General features: G+C 45.0%; 1 protein-coding gene across 1 annotated transcript in view; it reads right to left on the reverse strand.

Moving 5' to 3' along the window:
* Nucleotides 1–10,084: 10,084 nt before the first annotated feature.
* Nucleotides 10,085–15,199, reverse strand: part of LOC106563180 (protein phosphatase PTC7 homolog) — an 18,320-nt gene continuing 13,205 nt past the window's right edge. Inside the window, exons 3-6 of the mRNA XM_014128489.3 lie at nucleotides 14,521–14,719; nucleotides 13,428–13,551; nucleotides 13,182–13,311; nucleotides 10,085–13,020 (exon numbers count right to left, since the gene is read on the reverse strand). Coding sequence (XP_013983964.1) covers nucleotides 12,962–13,020; nucleotides 13,182–13,311; nucleotides 13,428–13,551; nucleotides 14,521–14,719 — 512 coding nt within the window. The 3' untranslated portion in view covers nucleotides 10,085–12,961. The remainder of the gene's footprint in view (nucleotides 13,021–13,181; nucleotides 13,312–13,427; nucleotides 13,552–14,520; nucleotides 14,720–15,199) is intronic.

Here is a 15,199-nt window from a genome sequence, read left to right on the forward strand (position 1 = left end):
TAAATGTGCAACCAGAGGGAAAAACACTCTAGGCCACGTTTACTCCGCACACAGAGACACATACAAAGCTCTCCCTCACCCTCCATTTGGAAAATCTGACCATAATTCTATCCTCCTGATTCCTGCTGACAAACAAAAACTAAAGCAGGAAGCACCAGTGACTCGGTCAATAAAAAAGTGGTCAGATGAAGCAGATGCTAAGCCACAGGACTGTTTTGCTAGCACAGACTGGAATATGTTCCGGGATTCTTCCGATGGCATTGAGGAGTACACCACATCAGTCACTGGCTTCATCAATAAGTGCATCGATGACGTCGTCCCTACAGTGACCGTACGTACATACCACAACCAAAAGCCATGGATTACAGGCAACATCCTCACTGAGCTTTCAAGGAGCGGGACTAACTCGGAAGCTTATAAGAAATCCCGCTATGCCCTCCGACGAACCATCAAACAGGCAAAGCGTCAACACAGGACTAAGATAGAATGGTACTACACCGGCTCCGACGCTCGTCGGATGTGGCAGGGCTTGCAAACTATTACAGACTACAAAGGGAAAAACAGCCACGAGCTGCTCAGCGACACGAACCTACCAGACGAGCTAAATTACTTCTATGCTCGCTTCGGGGCAAGTAACACTGAAACATGAATGAGAGCACCAGCTGTTCCGGATGACTGTGTGATCACGCTCTCCGTAGCCAATGTGAGTAAAACCTTTAAACAGGTCAATATTCACAAGGCCGCAGGGCCAGATGGATTACCAGGACGTGTACTCCAAGCATGCACTGACCAACTGGCAAGTGTCTTCACTGACATTTTCAACCTGTCCCTGACTGTGTCTGTAATACCAACATGTTTCAAGCAGACCACCATAGTCCCTGTGACCAAGAACACTAAGGTAAACTGCCTAAATGACTACCGACCCGTAGCATGAAGTGCTTTGAAAGGCTGGTCATGGCTCACATCAGCATCATTATCCCAGAAACCCTAGACCCACGCCAATTTGAATACCGTCCCAACAGATCCACAGATGATGCAATCTATACTGCACTCAATACTGCCCATTCCCACCTGGACAAAAGGAACACCTATATGAGAATGTTCTTCATTGACTACAGCTAAGCTAAGGACCCTGGGACTAAACACCTCCCTCTGCAACTGGATCCTGGACTTCCTGACGGGCCGCCCCCAGGTGGTAAAGGTAGGGAACAACCCATCCACCACGCTGATCCTCAACAGCGGCCTCTCAGGGGCGCGTGCTCAGTCCCCTCCTGTACTCCCTGTTCACTCATGACTGCATGGTCAGGCATGACTCCAACACCATCATCAAGTTCGCCGATGACACAACAGTGGTACGCCTGATCACGGACAACGATGAGACAGCCTATGGGGAGGAGGTCAAAGACCTGGCCATGTTGTGCCAGGACAACAACCTCTCCCTCAACATATCAAGACAAAAGAGATGATTGTGGACTACAGGAAAGGAAGGACCGAGCACGCCCCCATTCCCATCTATGGGGCTGTTGTGGAACAGGTTGAGAGCTTCAAGTTCCTTGGTGTCCACATCACCAACAAACTATTATGGTCCAAACACACTAAGACAGTTGTGAAGAGGGCACGACAAAGCCTATTCCTCCTCAGAAGACTCAAAAGATTTGGCATGGGTCCTCAGATCCTCAAAAGGTTCTACAGCTGCACCATCGAGAGCATCCTGACTTGTTGCATCACTGCCTGGTATGGCAACTGCTCGGCTTCTGACCGCAAGGCACTACAGAGGGTAGTGCGTACGGCCCAGTACATCAAGTCAAGGTCCAAAAGGCTTCTTAACAGTTTCTACCCCCAAGCCATACGACTCCTGAACAGCTAATCAAAGGGCTACCCAGATCCCTCTTTTACTCTGCTGATACTCTCTGTTTATAATCTATGCATAGTCACTTTAACTCCACCTACATGTATATATTACCTCAATTACCTCAACTAACCTGTGCCCCCGCACGTTGACTCTGTACCAGTACCCCTTGTATATAGCCTTGCTTGTTATTTTACTGCTGCTGTTTAATGATTTGTTACTTTTATTTACTTTTATTTTATTTTACTTATCTATTTTTTACCTAACACTTAAAAAAATCTTAACTTCTTAAAGCATTGTTGGTTAAGGGCTTAAAACGAAGCATTTCAATGTAAGGTCTACACCTTTTGTATTCGGCGTGTGTGACAAATACAATTTGATTTGATTTGATAGAGCTCCAAGACAGGATTGTGTCAAGGCACAGATGTGGGGAAGTGTACCAAAACATTTCTGCAGCATTGAAGGTCCCCAAGAACACAGTGGCCTCCATCATTCTTAAATGGAAGAAGTTTGGAACCACCAAGACTCTTTCTAGAGCTGGCCGCCCGGCTTTACTGAGCAATCGAGGGAGAAGGGCCTTGGTGAGGGATGTAACCAAGAACCCGATGGTCACTCTGACAGAGTTCTAGAGTTCCTCTTTGGAGATGGGAGAACCTTCCAGAAGGACAACCATCTCTGCAGCACTCCTTAGTAAGAGGCACATGGAGTTTGCCAAAAGGCACCTAAAGACTCTCAAACCATGAGAAACAAGATTCTCTGGGCTGATGAAACCAAGATTGAACTCTTTGGCCTCAATGCCAAGCGTCACGTCTGGAGGAAACTTGGCACCATCCCTACGGTGAAGCATGGTGGTGGCAGCATCATGCTGTGGGGATGTTTTTCAGAGGCAGGGACTGGGAGACTAGTCAGGATAGAGGCAAAGATGAACGGAGAACAGTCCAGAGAGATCCTTGATGAAAACCTGGTCCAGAACGTTCAGGACCTCAGACTGGGGTGACAGTTCACCTTCCAACAGGACAATGACCCTAAGCACACAGCCAAGACAACGCAGGAGTGGCTTCGGGACAAGTCTCTGAATGTCCTTGAGTGGCCCAGCCAGACCCCGGACTTGAACTCGATCGAACATCTCTGGAGAGACCTGAAAATAGCTGTGCAGCAACGCTCCCCATCCAACCTGACAGAGCTTGACAGGATCTGCAGAGAAGAATTTGAGAAACTCCCCAAACACAGGTGTGCCAAGCTTGTAGCGTCATACCCAAAAATACTCGAGGCTGTAATCGCTGCCAAAGGTGCTTCAACAAACTACTGAGTAAAGGGTCTGAATACTTATGTAAATGTGATATTTAGCTTTGTATTTTTAATAAATTAGCAAACATTTCTAAAAACCTGTTTTTGCCCTGTCATTATGGGGTATTTTGTGTAGATTGATGAGGGGAAGAAACAGTTTAATACATTTTTGAATAAGCCTGTACCCTAACAAAATGTGGAATAAGTCAAGGGGTCTGACTACTTTCCGAAGGCACTGTATACAACCAAATTATCTGTAATACGTTTCCTGACTGACACCCCACATTCCTGCACTACAAATGCTGACCCAGTGCATCCTGTCCTTGGATCTTTTGAACCATCTGCGTAAATGGCCACAAAATCCTGATACACAGTATCCAAACATCTCTTAAACAAATCAGATGGATCAACGCCCTTCCTATCTTTCTGTAGTCTCTCCAACACTTCTAGATCCACTACTGGAGGTGGGAGTAGCCATGGTGAATTTATAGGAATAGCTACCTTTGGACTAAACTCCCTTCCATAAGGTCCCATCTCTTTCGCCTAGGTATTACCCACCCACCCACCCACCCAAAGCTTGTGTTCTGTCCTCGCTGATGTTCCCAGCATGCCTGTATAATCCCTTTCACAGGATGAGACACCCCATGTCCATGTAGGTTGACCCAATATTCATGCCAGCTGCTGTCTTCTAATATGCAATGGCATATCCCCCATCTGCATCTGTAGTTCAGCCACTGGGGAGGTCCGAAATGACCCACTACATATTCTGAGTCCCTGTATGACATCTAGCCTTTCCAATGAGGTCCGGGCTGCCGAACCATACGCTATACTTCCATAGTCTATTACAGATCAGATCAAGGCAACATACATGGTCCTCAATGAGGAACACCCAGCCCCCCACTCCTTCCCCGTCAGACAGCGCATCAAATTTAGCACCTTCATACACTTTCCCACCCCTCTCTCAATGTGTTCTGCCCAGGTCAGTCTGGTGTTAAAGTATACCGCAAGGAACCTGAAGGCCCCCACCCTCTCCAAGTTTCTCCCATATAACCTCAAGCATACCTCATCTCCCACCTTCCTCCTGGTAAAGGACACTGTCTGAGTTTTCTCTACAGAGAACCTGAATCCCCACATTAATGCCCACCGCTCTACCTTATCAATTGCTTCCTGTACCTTCCTGACTATGTATGGCACATTTCTTCCCCTCTCCAATAAGGCCATATCATCTGCAAATAACGACCGCCCAATATCTGAGAGTTAACGTCACTGATCATGACTGAGAACAACAGAGGACTACTCACGCTTCCCTGCGGTGTACAGTTATCCAGCAGGTAGCTACATGACAGAGACTTCCCCACCCTCACCTGGATAGACTTTCCAAACAGGAAATCCTTTATCCAGTTGTATGTTCTTCCTCCTACCCCTATAATATCAAGCTTGATTAACAACCACTCCTACCACATCATATCATACGCCTTCTCCACCTCAGAAAAGACAGCTACAACAGTCTCCTTGTTCACCTGAGCCTTCCTGACCTCTGTTTCCAAGCAGAGCACTGGGTCCATAGTTCCCCTCCCCTTCCTGAACCCGCTCTGATGTGGCGATACTACCCCCCTGCTCTCCAGGAAGTAAGTTAGCCTCTCTGTAATCATGCGTTCGTTACATATACAATTGATGTTAAAGCTATTGGCCGATAGCTTGTTGGCCTCATTGGGTCCTTCCAGCTGCGTGGTAGTTTCCCCTCCTCCCACACTCAACACCAATAACTTATCCAGTGCCACTAAGATGGGCCAACATAACATAGCACACCTGATATTTCCCAGGGGAAGTTAACCCAGTCTTACCTATTGCCCTTTTCATCTCTGTCATTGTAAATCGTGCATTCAATGCATCATTTACAGTACATCCTCCCTCCTATCCAGCACTCCTAGGTGCTCCTCTCTTGTTCTCTCTCTCCCCCTCTAACCCTCCTCTGATAAATTTGGCATACTATGCACTTGGACAAACGCTTTGGCCATCATCTCTGCCTTCTCCTCATCTGTTACTGCCACATCCTCCCCACTCATCAGCACTGGATAATCCCACTCTCTTCTGACCCCACTCATCCTCTTAATCTTCCCCCACACTTCTTCCACAGGTGTCGCCTGTGGAACTGCTTATACTGAATCCGTTGGAAGTTATACGTCATTTTCAGTACTCTAAATGCCCTGTTCCTACTCCTCACCATTGCCCCACACTCCTCCGTCAACCGTGGGACGGCTTTCCTCCTCCTCCCTGAAGTTAGGTATAGCCTCAGTAGCTGCCCCACTAAAGCATTTCTCACCCAGTTATTCATACTATCCACATCCCCTCATATCCACCAGATCCCACTTTGCCCTTCCAAACGCCCACCTGCCTACTCCATCCACTGACACCTGCTCCTCCCTCCGGCCTACTGTGCATACTATGGGGTAATGATCACTCCCTACTGTCGTCGACTCTCATACCTCCCACTCACAGATTCCTGCCATCGCACAAGATACTAGAGTGAGGTCCAATACAGACTCTTTCCCTGTGGCTACATCAATCCTGGTCTCTCTGCCATCATTCAGGCACCAGATCTTTCATTTCTGTCACATATTCCCTCCCTTGGCCATTTCCATCAACCCGTTTCCCCCCCAGAGCGTGTTGTGGGCATTAAAATTCCCACACCACATTAACTTCTATCCTGGCCCTCCACCCTCTCCAGCACTTCCAAGTCCAATATCCGACAAGGATTAAAGTAGTTCACTACCACTAGCACCCCTCCTTTCAACAAAACCTCCACCACCACATATTCCTGTTCAATACCTTTGCCTAGCATCCTGTAAGGAAGTCCTTGCTTTATGAAGGTGGCACATTCCCCCCTCCCACTACATCTCTGTCCCTACGAACCACTACATATCCCTGTATGATAAACTCCACAGTCGGTTTGAGCTATGTTTCCTGCACAGAAATCACATCAGGCTTTGCTGTCATATCCTCAATGAACTGCTTGAACTCATGCCCATTAGTCAACAGGCTTGGAGCATTCCATTGTAGTACTACCACCATAACTAAGATCCAGTAATACATGACTCCACCGTTGGCTGATGGAGGTCATCTCGAACCTCTTCCCATGTCAACCCTCTCATAGTCAGATGTCTCCCAGCCACTTTCACTATTAGCTGAATCCTCTCTGTTTTAGGCTCTACTTTAGCAGTGCTTATGATAGCTCCTGCTATGAACGTCACCAGCTTTCTCTTATCCATGTGTGCCATATCTCCGCCCACCTGCCCCGTAATCCCCGGTCTAGATGCTCCTACCCATCTCTCCCATGAACCTGTATCTCCCTGGACCTGGACCACCCTCACTGCCTCAGCATATGGCACCCTTCTCTCCACTCTCACTTGTTGCACTTCCTCTGCCTGCTTCATTGCCTCATATCCAACATATGCCACACTATGAGCACCCCCACAGTTGCAGCACTTTGGTTGTCCACCATCCCCACACTTCCCATACTCATGCTCCCCTCCACACCTGGCACACCTCTTTTTCTCTTTACAGACTGTTGCACATGCCCAAACCTCTGGCAGTTCTAACACCTTAAAGGCTTCGGGATACACAGCCTCACATAATAACTCCTATATCCTATGGTTATTTTATATGTCAGTACCCTGTCCTTGAAGGGTAACAGAATAGAATTGCTACCCTAACTCTACCCCTTGTTGCTTGTAATCTTTGAACATTCACTAGAACTCCGCTCAAGTTGTTGCTGACCTCTTTAGTGCCAACACTCACAGGCACTCCTGTTATCACCCCTTTAATCCACTGCTTCCCTGTTTGATCAGTCCAAATGCTCGACACCACTCCTGTTATCATCCCTTTAATCCACTGCTTCCCTGTTTGATCAGTCCAGCTGCTCGACATCACCTTACACTTCCCTATTTGCTTCACTCAGAGCTTTTTCCTTCTGCGCCATGTCCTTACAGAACACCAATATGGTCCCATCTCTTAACACTTCAGCATTGACAACTTCCCCAATCAACTCTTTTGTCACAGCCGGCAACCTTATCGGACTCATCGCCCCAACTCCCCCTTCCTCCCTAAACTTCAGAATCACTTTATGCTCCTCCTCACCTTTGTGCTCCCCTCGCAAATTATCTCGCACTTCCTCTGCACTCTCTACCTCCGAACTGTTGCTAGCGTTTGGAAACTATGTTTCTCTCCTCAAACTTCATTTTCTGTCTTCTCTCTGCCTCCATAAACCTCTCTCTCCCCTTCAAACCCCAACTCCATTTCTCTCCTGCTTTCTTTTTCTCTTTCCTACTCCGCCTTTTATTTGTACCGCTATGCTCCATACTTGATTCACTTTCTTCTCCATCACTATCTCCTACCACAGCCGTGCCGAACCGCCTCTATACCGAGTAAAGTTTGCTTGTTAGTTTATCAATGATTGATACTGGAGCTCTGATCAACTCACGTCAACAACCATCGCCAGCAATTCACCTGTGTCCCAGAAAGCGTCACAGGGCTATAAAGCTGAAGCATCCTTTTAGAACATCTTCTCACCACCAAATATGGTAGTCAGAAGAAGTCCAGTCGCGGGTAGTGGGAGAGGATTGAACTAGGTGAAACTGGGCTGACATTCTGCTCATTTTCTCATCAATGAAACATCTGATCTCAATATGTTTTTCTGTTCCCAAAACTAAAATCTGTTATGAACACAGTGTAGTAAGTTTACAGACATAACACGTTGCAAACGTTTTTTTTAAATTGCATTGGTTAGAAGGAGTGCAAAGTTGAGTTGTCTTTATGCACATGCGCACTTCACAGAAGAGGCGTTCCCTAACGGAAATATACAAATACATGCTACAACGGCCAATAAGATCTCACTAGCTTGGCTTTAGTCACCTCCTTGCTTGTTCTGCCCACTATACTTCATTTGCTCTCATTGTAAACTATACTGATCTAGGGTTAGTTCTAAATATCTTCGGTGGATGTTTCAGAGCTGCTAGCGTCAGCTGACTGTCATGGAGGCAAAGACCTCGTTCAGGGTCATTTCTTATTTTGTAAAGTATGAAAAAGATTGGATACATTTAGTTCTCGGAAACCACATCAATATGGTAAAGAATTATTCTGCATATGATGTGCGCATTTCATATGGATGTGGTTCCGGACAAGCTAAACACTTGTCCTGAGGTTGTGCGATCTTCTGCGCAGCGCGATTAAAACAAAGATCAGCCGAAACGTGCCCATAAATCTAAACTGCTGGGTCAGCTGTTTTGTTCTTTGACTACCATGCTCTTACCTTATATTTGTTGCCACCTATCGATGCATTTAGCTAGCTACATGTCCCAAAGTACTGCTCCAAGAGATTGGCTAAAAGTAAAATACTAGACTTAATTGTGAATGCACTGGGGTAAATGGTTCCACAGAAATGTAATTATAACAAACTCATTGGATAATTCTCAAAATTGTGGTCTGGCTTCAATCCTTCCAAAATGACTGGTGCAGGTGGTAGGGGAAACCGTTTAGCCCAGGTTTGCCAAAGTATATGTCGTCTCCCTTACGAAAGAAATATGTAAATAATGCTGTGGCCATTTGGTTAATTGTTCAGCAGTCTTATTGCTTGGGGGTAGAAGCTGTTAAGGAGCCTTTTGGTCCTAGACTTCGCACTCCTGAACCGCTTGCTGTGCGGTAGCAGACAAAACAGTCTATGACTTGGGTGACTGGAGTCTTTGACAGGTACGTCAATAGACTCTTAAGAATTAAACCTCTTCTGTGCATGTGCAAATAGCTGACCTGATATTAACTAAAGCCCTCTTGGGCAAATATGGGATACACCTTCAAGGTTAATTATTGCAAAAACATCTTTGATAATGCCTGATGTAATAAAATAATGAAAATGCATTTTATTAATAAAGCTAATAATAGATCAATAATATTCATAATAAATCACTCCTAGCGCTCATGGCTGTCTGGCTAGAACATCACTAATCATCCTGGACACTGTCCCAGTTTAGATTACACACATCTCACTTATGAGGTTGAGATGTCTGTCTATAGTAGTGTGCAGGAGAGAAAACCCATGACATGGCTCTGGAACGTGTCCATCTGGTGGTTTAAGGGCACTCCTTTCACGCTCTGCCTCCACTGGCAGCATTGTTCATTATGTGGGTGGATATGGAAATAGGTTTGGCATCTATATTCAATACATAGCCTGCAGATATGGGCCTGTTTTGGTGGTGTCACACTAGAGTGTCCCAAGGTCACACAGGCTCATATGCCATATTGTCTGACATGTGTGGAAAAAGAGAGCGAGAGTGAGTGAGAGAGAGAGGAAGATAGAGATTAACTGAGAAAGAAGGGCATGGTGGAAATAGGATTACAAAAAAGGGATGCGCAAGACAATGACAGAGAGTGATAGCGGATGGTCTTTCTTGCAATTATGTGACCAAACAAGACACAAAAATAAAATTGTGACTAATCTGGACCAGTGGCTTTGGTAGACGGTCTTCCACGTAAAGGGAGATCGTCACACAATTGAGGGTCAGGTTAGCTCTTACATTAAGCCAAAATCCTTTGATGAATGCTTGGGAGGTATTCCAGCATATTGCAAGGGGTTGACAGCATGGGTTGAAAGGGGGACCAGCATTTGACCATGACAGTAAGGCAAACTCATTAAGCCCTTACCAATCAAGACAGGTCAGCTTCATAGAGCTGACCTCACCAGTGGAGGTTAATCTGCAGGCTGGGCAATGCTTCACACTGCCAGTGAAATTTGTTACAGGCAATGCCATCACATGGAATGCTGCAATCAACAGCAGTGCACAATCTCATGACTGTCGCATAGTGGTAAACACAGGGAACGTGCGCCTGTATAAAAACTGGGTTTTGTGGGAAACCGGTTTTAGCATCTACTCATAAAGGCATACTCACAAACATGTATTTTAGTACAAATACTAGATTCTTTATTTGAATATTTTACAACTTTGAAAACATATTTACAGAAACTAGTTCTGCATTATTACACTTAACACGCATGTAGCTTTCATACTGAAACATTGCTTGCTAGAGAAAAAAAAATAATTGTCTTGACTGCAGAAGCACCACCGAAAAACTCAGAATGGACAGAAAAAGAGGAGAGGGACATAATTGAACACTGAGCAACATACAAGTCGAAACGAGACTGGCTTGCATTGCCAGACAAGGCCTCTTGATAGGATGGTACAGATCTATTTGTTAAGGCGGAATCGGTCCTCACCATTATCAATAAACAGCACTACAACCTGCCCTGCCCTTCCTGGTTCAGCACATGTAACAGAAAAGTGTCCTTAAACATAGAGGATGACTTCATCTCAAAATCAGATCAGGTATTAAGCTAATTATTCATTAACACATACTGAACCCTCACTGTCAAAAAGAGTAAAAAAAAATGAGAGTTGTGTTACTAAAATTGCATGTTTAAGTGTTTGAAAGACAACCTTAAAATGAAGGTGAGCTAATCAGACAGACATTTGGAGGCGAGGCAAGCTGTGTGTGACAGGGGCACATTTGCAGGTAAGCAAATTCCAATAGTACAAATAGCTTGGACAAAGACAGCTTGACATGCAAAGACAGAATGCATAGGACAGATGAAATTCATGAAATTAAGTCTCAAAGGCTACCAAAAAAAAATACTTAAACCAAATTTAAATAGTATTTACTCCACAAACATAATGTAACAATTGATGTTCTTTTCAATTATTTGTATGCTAAAATAAGCTAGATCAATAGTGACAACATTGGTCTCCATTACACTGTTAGCCTGACTGCAGGGTTTAGATAAGAAGCTGTACCCTGGTCATGCTTGTGAAGCTATGGCTTTCCTTCTTTGGTTTCTTTAAGGATTCAAAAACCTGCATTGTTGTTTGTTTCTCATATACTACCTGTCACATAACTAGAGCCACACACACGATCAAACCCGTTCTGGTCACATTGCATTTTAGGCACTTCTAAAAAGACATCTAAGTGGTCTTCTGACTGTTTTGCACCGAAAATATGAGTGGCCATCGTTCTCCACAAGCAGAATGACGGTTTAACTGTCAAACTGATATGCTCTCAATTTTAAAATACATTTTATGTTACAGTATAGGTGCAGATATTTCTCCAAACCCAAATGAAATCATGAAAGAAAATACGTTTTCCTCTTTGGTACGCTGGCTTCATAACAGAGCAAACATTGGCTAACAATGCAGACGGGTGTGTATTCTGCTATTATGAAGAAGAACCAAAAGCATGCTAAGACCAGAACAGGAAGATCAACTTCTAGCTTTCATGAAATAATGAAATTGCACACACACACACACACACACACACACATACATATATATATATATATATATATATATATATATATATATATATATATATATATATATATATATATATATATATACACATAAATAATGTACAGTATTAAACACATTTAATTGACAAAATAAAAGCAGCAGGTAAATTGTTATTGGGAGACAGAACAAAAACTATTTTGAGATGACACCCACCACACAGAGACTGATTCTTGCTTAATAGTAAGATGGCATGATTCTTATTTGCCATCCATGGAGGAAAATATAGCTTCACAAAAGAATCACAGGGTGAATCCATATGTTGGATGACATTTCAACTGTCACATCAATGGCTATCAAACTAATAACATTAAGTTATAAAAATAAAACTTTGTTTAATAATTCATACCTGACCTAGCTGTTTCGGTTGAAAGCATTCCTAGATGCTACCATTAGCATTGCAAGTTAACACATATCAACAACAGACATTCAAACAAGAACCTACACACACTTTTTACACGCACACAATCATTTCATGGCCCTGGCACACTACTACCAAGTCAAACATGATCATGGTATGAACATGTCAACATCGTGGTTCTTTCGGCCCATGGAAGGGAGGGATTGAGAGTATTTACTTCAAGGTTCAACCCTTTATAGATTGTGAATGCCTGTGTACACATCTGGCACAACAGCAGGATAACCATCCTTATCAGTGACAAAGTGAAGACACTCTCTGCCTTGTTACGACACACACTATTTACAAACCCATGAGGAAGTGCGCACCAGCAGAACAGTTCAGACTAGCCTATAGGTGGCACTCTGGAGAGATCTCTGCTAGCTTAGCTAGTACATTATACTGGCCAGCTACCCCTTTATCCTAATCCAAGACCCTGACACGCTGATCTACATCCTTTCTGATCACAAGTCACTGTAACCTCTCTAAACCCCACAACAACCCAGCTCCTCTCAATTCCACAGTCTTAGAATTCATCCACACACACAGACGACTTGGAACAGATAGTCACACAGCTACAACACAGACAGACAATCAAAATGTATAGGCAACACAACCATATCTCCCCAACAACTCCAAAGCATGGCTTACTTGGTTTATTACACCACTGCTTGTTTCAGGGCTACCGAGCACAACTCCCTGCAAAAGCAAACTCGCCTACACTCAGGACTGCCATTCAGTCGTAGTCTGAATGTGAAGAACCAACATTCCGTTCTGCATCATGATCAACATGAGAAAGTCCTTGCAGCCTGCCTCCTCACTACAGTACCAAAACAAAATGGAAGAATAGAGATGGAGCCCAATTCTGTGGTGAGGAGTACGTGTTCTAATTTGTGGCTGTGAGATGGAAAGGTCAGTGAAGGGATGATGGGGGGGGGGCGACCCAATCTGTCCGACAGGAAGCAATGCATTTGAGAAGGAGCCAGGTGGAAGACTGACAGAGGGAAGGAAGTGAACAGTTCCAATAAACATCACACACACTTAGTCTGTGTATTCTGCCACAATGGACAGCAGCACCGTGATGTCATCAGGCTTCCCCCCTGCAGGACACAAGACAAAAGAGAACGTATTAAAAATCAGCTTTCCAGAGTTCAAAGTCAACTTGGAATGGCCCAATCTTCAAGCTGACAGTGGACATAAAACAGCGGTGCTGGAGGTGTTATTAGGCTCTTAAAGGACTTCCCAAGAACCCGATACGTACCTCTTACATTCAGGCCATTGTCACAAGCAAACTGGGCGAAAGGGGACATGTAGTTGGGGTCATAGGCCAGTTCATGGGCTTGCTTTGCAATGCTCTGTGCGGTCTGCTGGATGCTGTCATAGTTGGTACTCTGAGAAATACAAGCATTAGCATTAGGACCGGAGAAATGTGTGCAGGTATTTACTAAAGTGAATGTGTAGATATAAGAGTGTGTGCCAGCAGTTATGATGTACTGTGATGTGTTACCTTGAGCTTTTTGAGCTCTTGCAGGATCATGTAGTCGGGCATGTTGTCGAAGAGGCCATCCGAGGCAGTCAGGATGATGTCACCCAGCTGGACGTCGAAGGAGGAGCTGTCAGCGGCCTCAGGGCTGGCCAAGAAAACACACAGGACAGGACTGTCAGTGTGGACCAGCTAGAGGGCACTAGAAAGCTGCTGCCAGACAGAGTAATAGTGCTCCTCACAAACAGAAATAGGATCAGGAGGAAGCAGGTCAAAAGTGACTGTGCGCCAGAGGGACAGCTGATGGCTGGGTAATAAGACACTCCATTCCTCCTGGAACACAGTGGAACCGTCGCTGCTCCAGCCACACACCCCCCCCCCCCGCCCAGCATGCTCACTGGCTTCTAGTAAGGTTATCAGGTTTATTTCATGGGAGCTGACTGTACCCTCTGATTCCACCAAGACTGTCGTTTTATTCTAACCGTCTCAGCTGACCTGGCCGTCCTGGAACTTGGCGTCAATGAGGACAGTTTGATTCATCAGGCTGCCTAGAAAATTCTAACTCAATGACCTGAACATTTTATTTGACCAGATGGGGAATATAACACTTCGTCAGTAAGATACTGTATCTCCTCCTGAAAGAACAGTTTCACCCTATTAAACTCCCTCCATGCCAGAAAGAGTAAATGTGAGTCGGTGTGTGTGAGTTTGCCGAGTTGTATGCATGGGAGCATGAATAGTGACAATGTGCAAGTGTGCGTGTTAATGCAAAGTGTGGACTGCAATATAAAACACAAAAGGTCTCCTTTGCAATTGAGAAACATGGAGGAGCTCAAAAGTGTCTCTTCCGAGATTTTTGGAGAGAGAAAAAGAACAAGCCCAGTGGAAAGGGGTCTGGAGAGTAGGGCTGTGACTCTCATAGAATTTTGGATGACTGTTATTGGTCAGCCAAATTACCCTGGTCACCGTAATAACTGTTCAAATATATATGTAAAAAAACATAATAATAGTCAAATGTGGCTGTATGTTTGACACCCCTGGAATAACGACAGTCTTCAACAGAAATGCTCATTTGAGACCAGGTGGAGGGTCAGAGAAGTGAGGGCGGTGGACTGACCTGTCACTGAGTACCACTCCCTCTGCACCTGGGGGAGCAATGGACAGCTGAAAAGGGGTGTTGAAGTAGTGCTGCTGTTCGTCCGAGCGGTGCACAACTTCTCCCCCTCGCACCACCAGGAAACCTGAGTCACCTAGATTACACGTGTGCAGTTGATGGCTTCGTCGGTCCAAAACCACGATACAGGCTGTGCTGCTCCCTGGGGAAGAAGAGGGAGAGGGAACAGAAAAACATATGGTGGTTAGCCATCACTTGATATCCTTTCTCCTTGTGAGCAAGGAGTATGTGAGATCATGTTGGACCAGTCAGTCTGGCACAGAGACCAAAAACAAATGCCATGTTCCCCCTGCTTCAGCTCCTAGACTGCCCCTGACCTTGAACGGACAGTCAAACGCAGACCTTTAGCTGCTCTCCACCTATCCAAAAATAAGAAGCGGGTCACTTTTGATAGACAAACATTGTGTGACTTGGTGGATAGTGGTGGCTCTGTGCAGGCAGCCTTGCCTGTGGTGTTGGGTCTCAGTTGAAATGTGTCCTCAGTCTGTCACATGCCAGTGCCTTAAAAAAAACATGTGGACCCATGAGCAGTGTCTGTTACTGCTCCTTCCACTGACCTTTTAGGTGCTCTGTAATGGGGTGAAATGGTCACGTTAGAGTAGGGACTTGGCTAAATGTTTGT

Source organism: Salmo salar, chromosome 11 (genome assembly GCF_965601325.2).
Source record: "Salmo salar chromosome 11, fSalSal1, whole genome shotgun sequence".
NCBI classification, from domain to species: domain Eukaryota; kingdom Metazoa; phylum Chordata; class Actinopteri; order Salmoniformes; family Salmonidae; genus Salmo; species Salmo salar.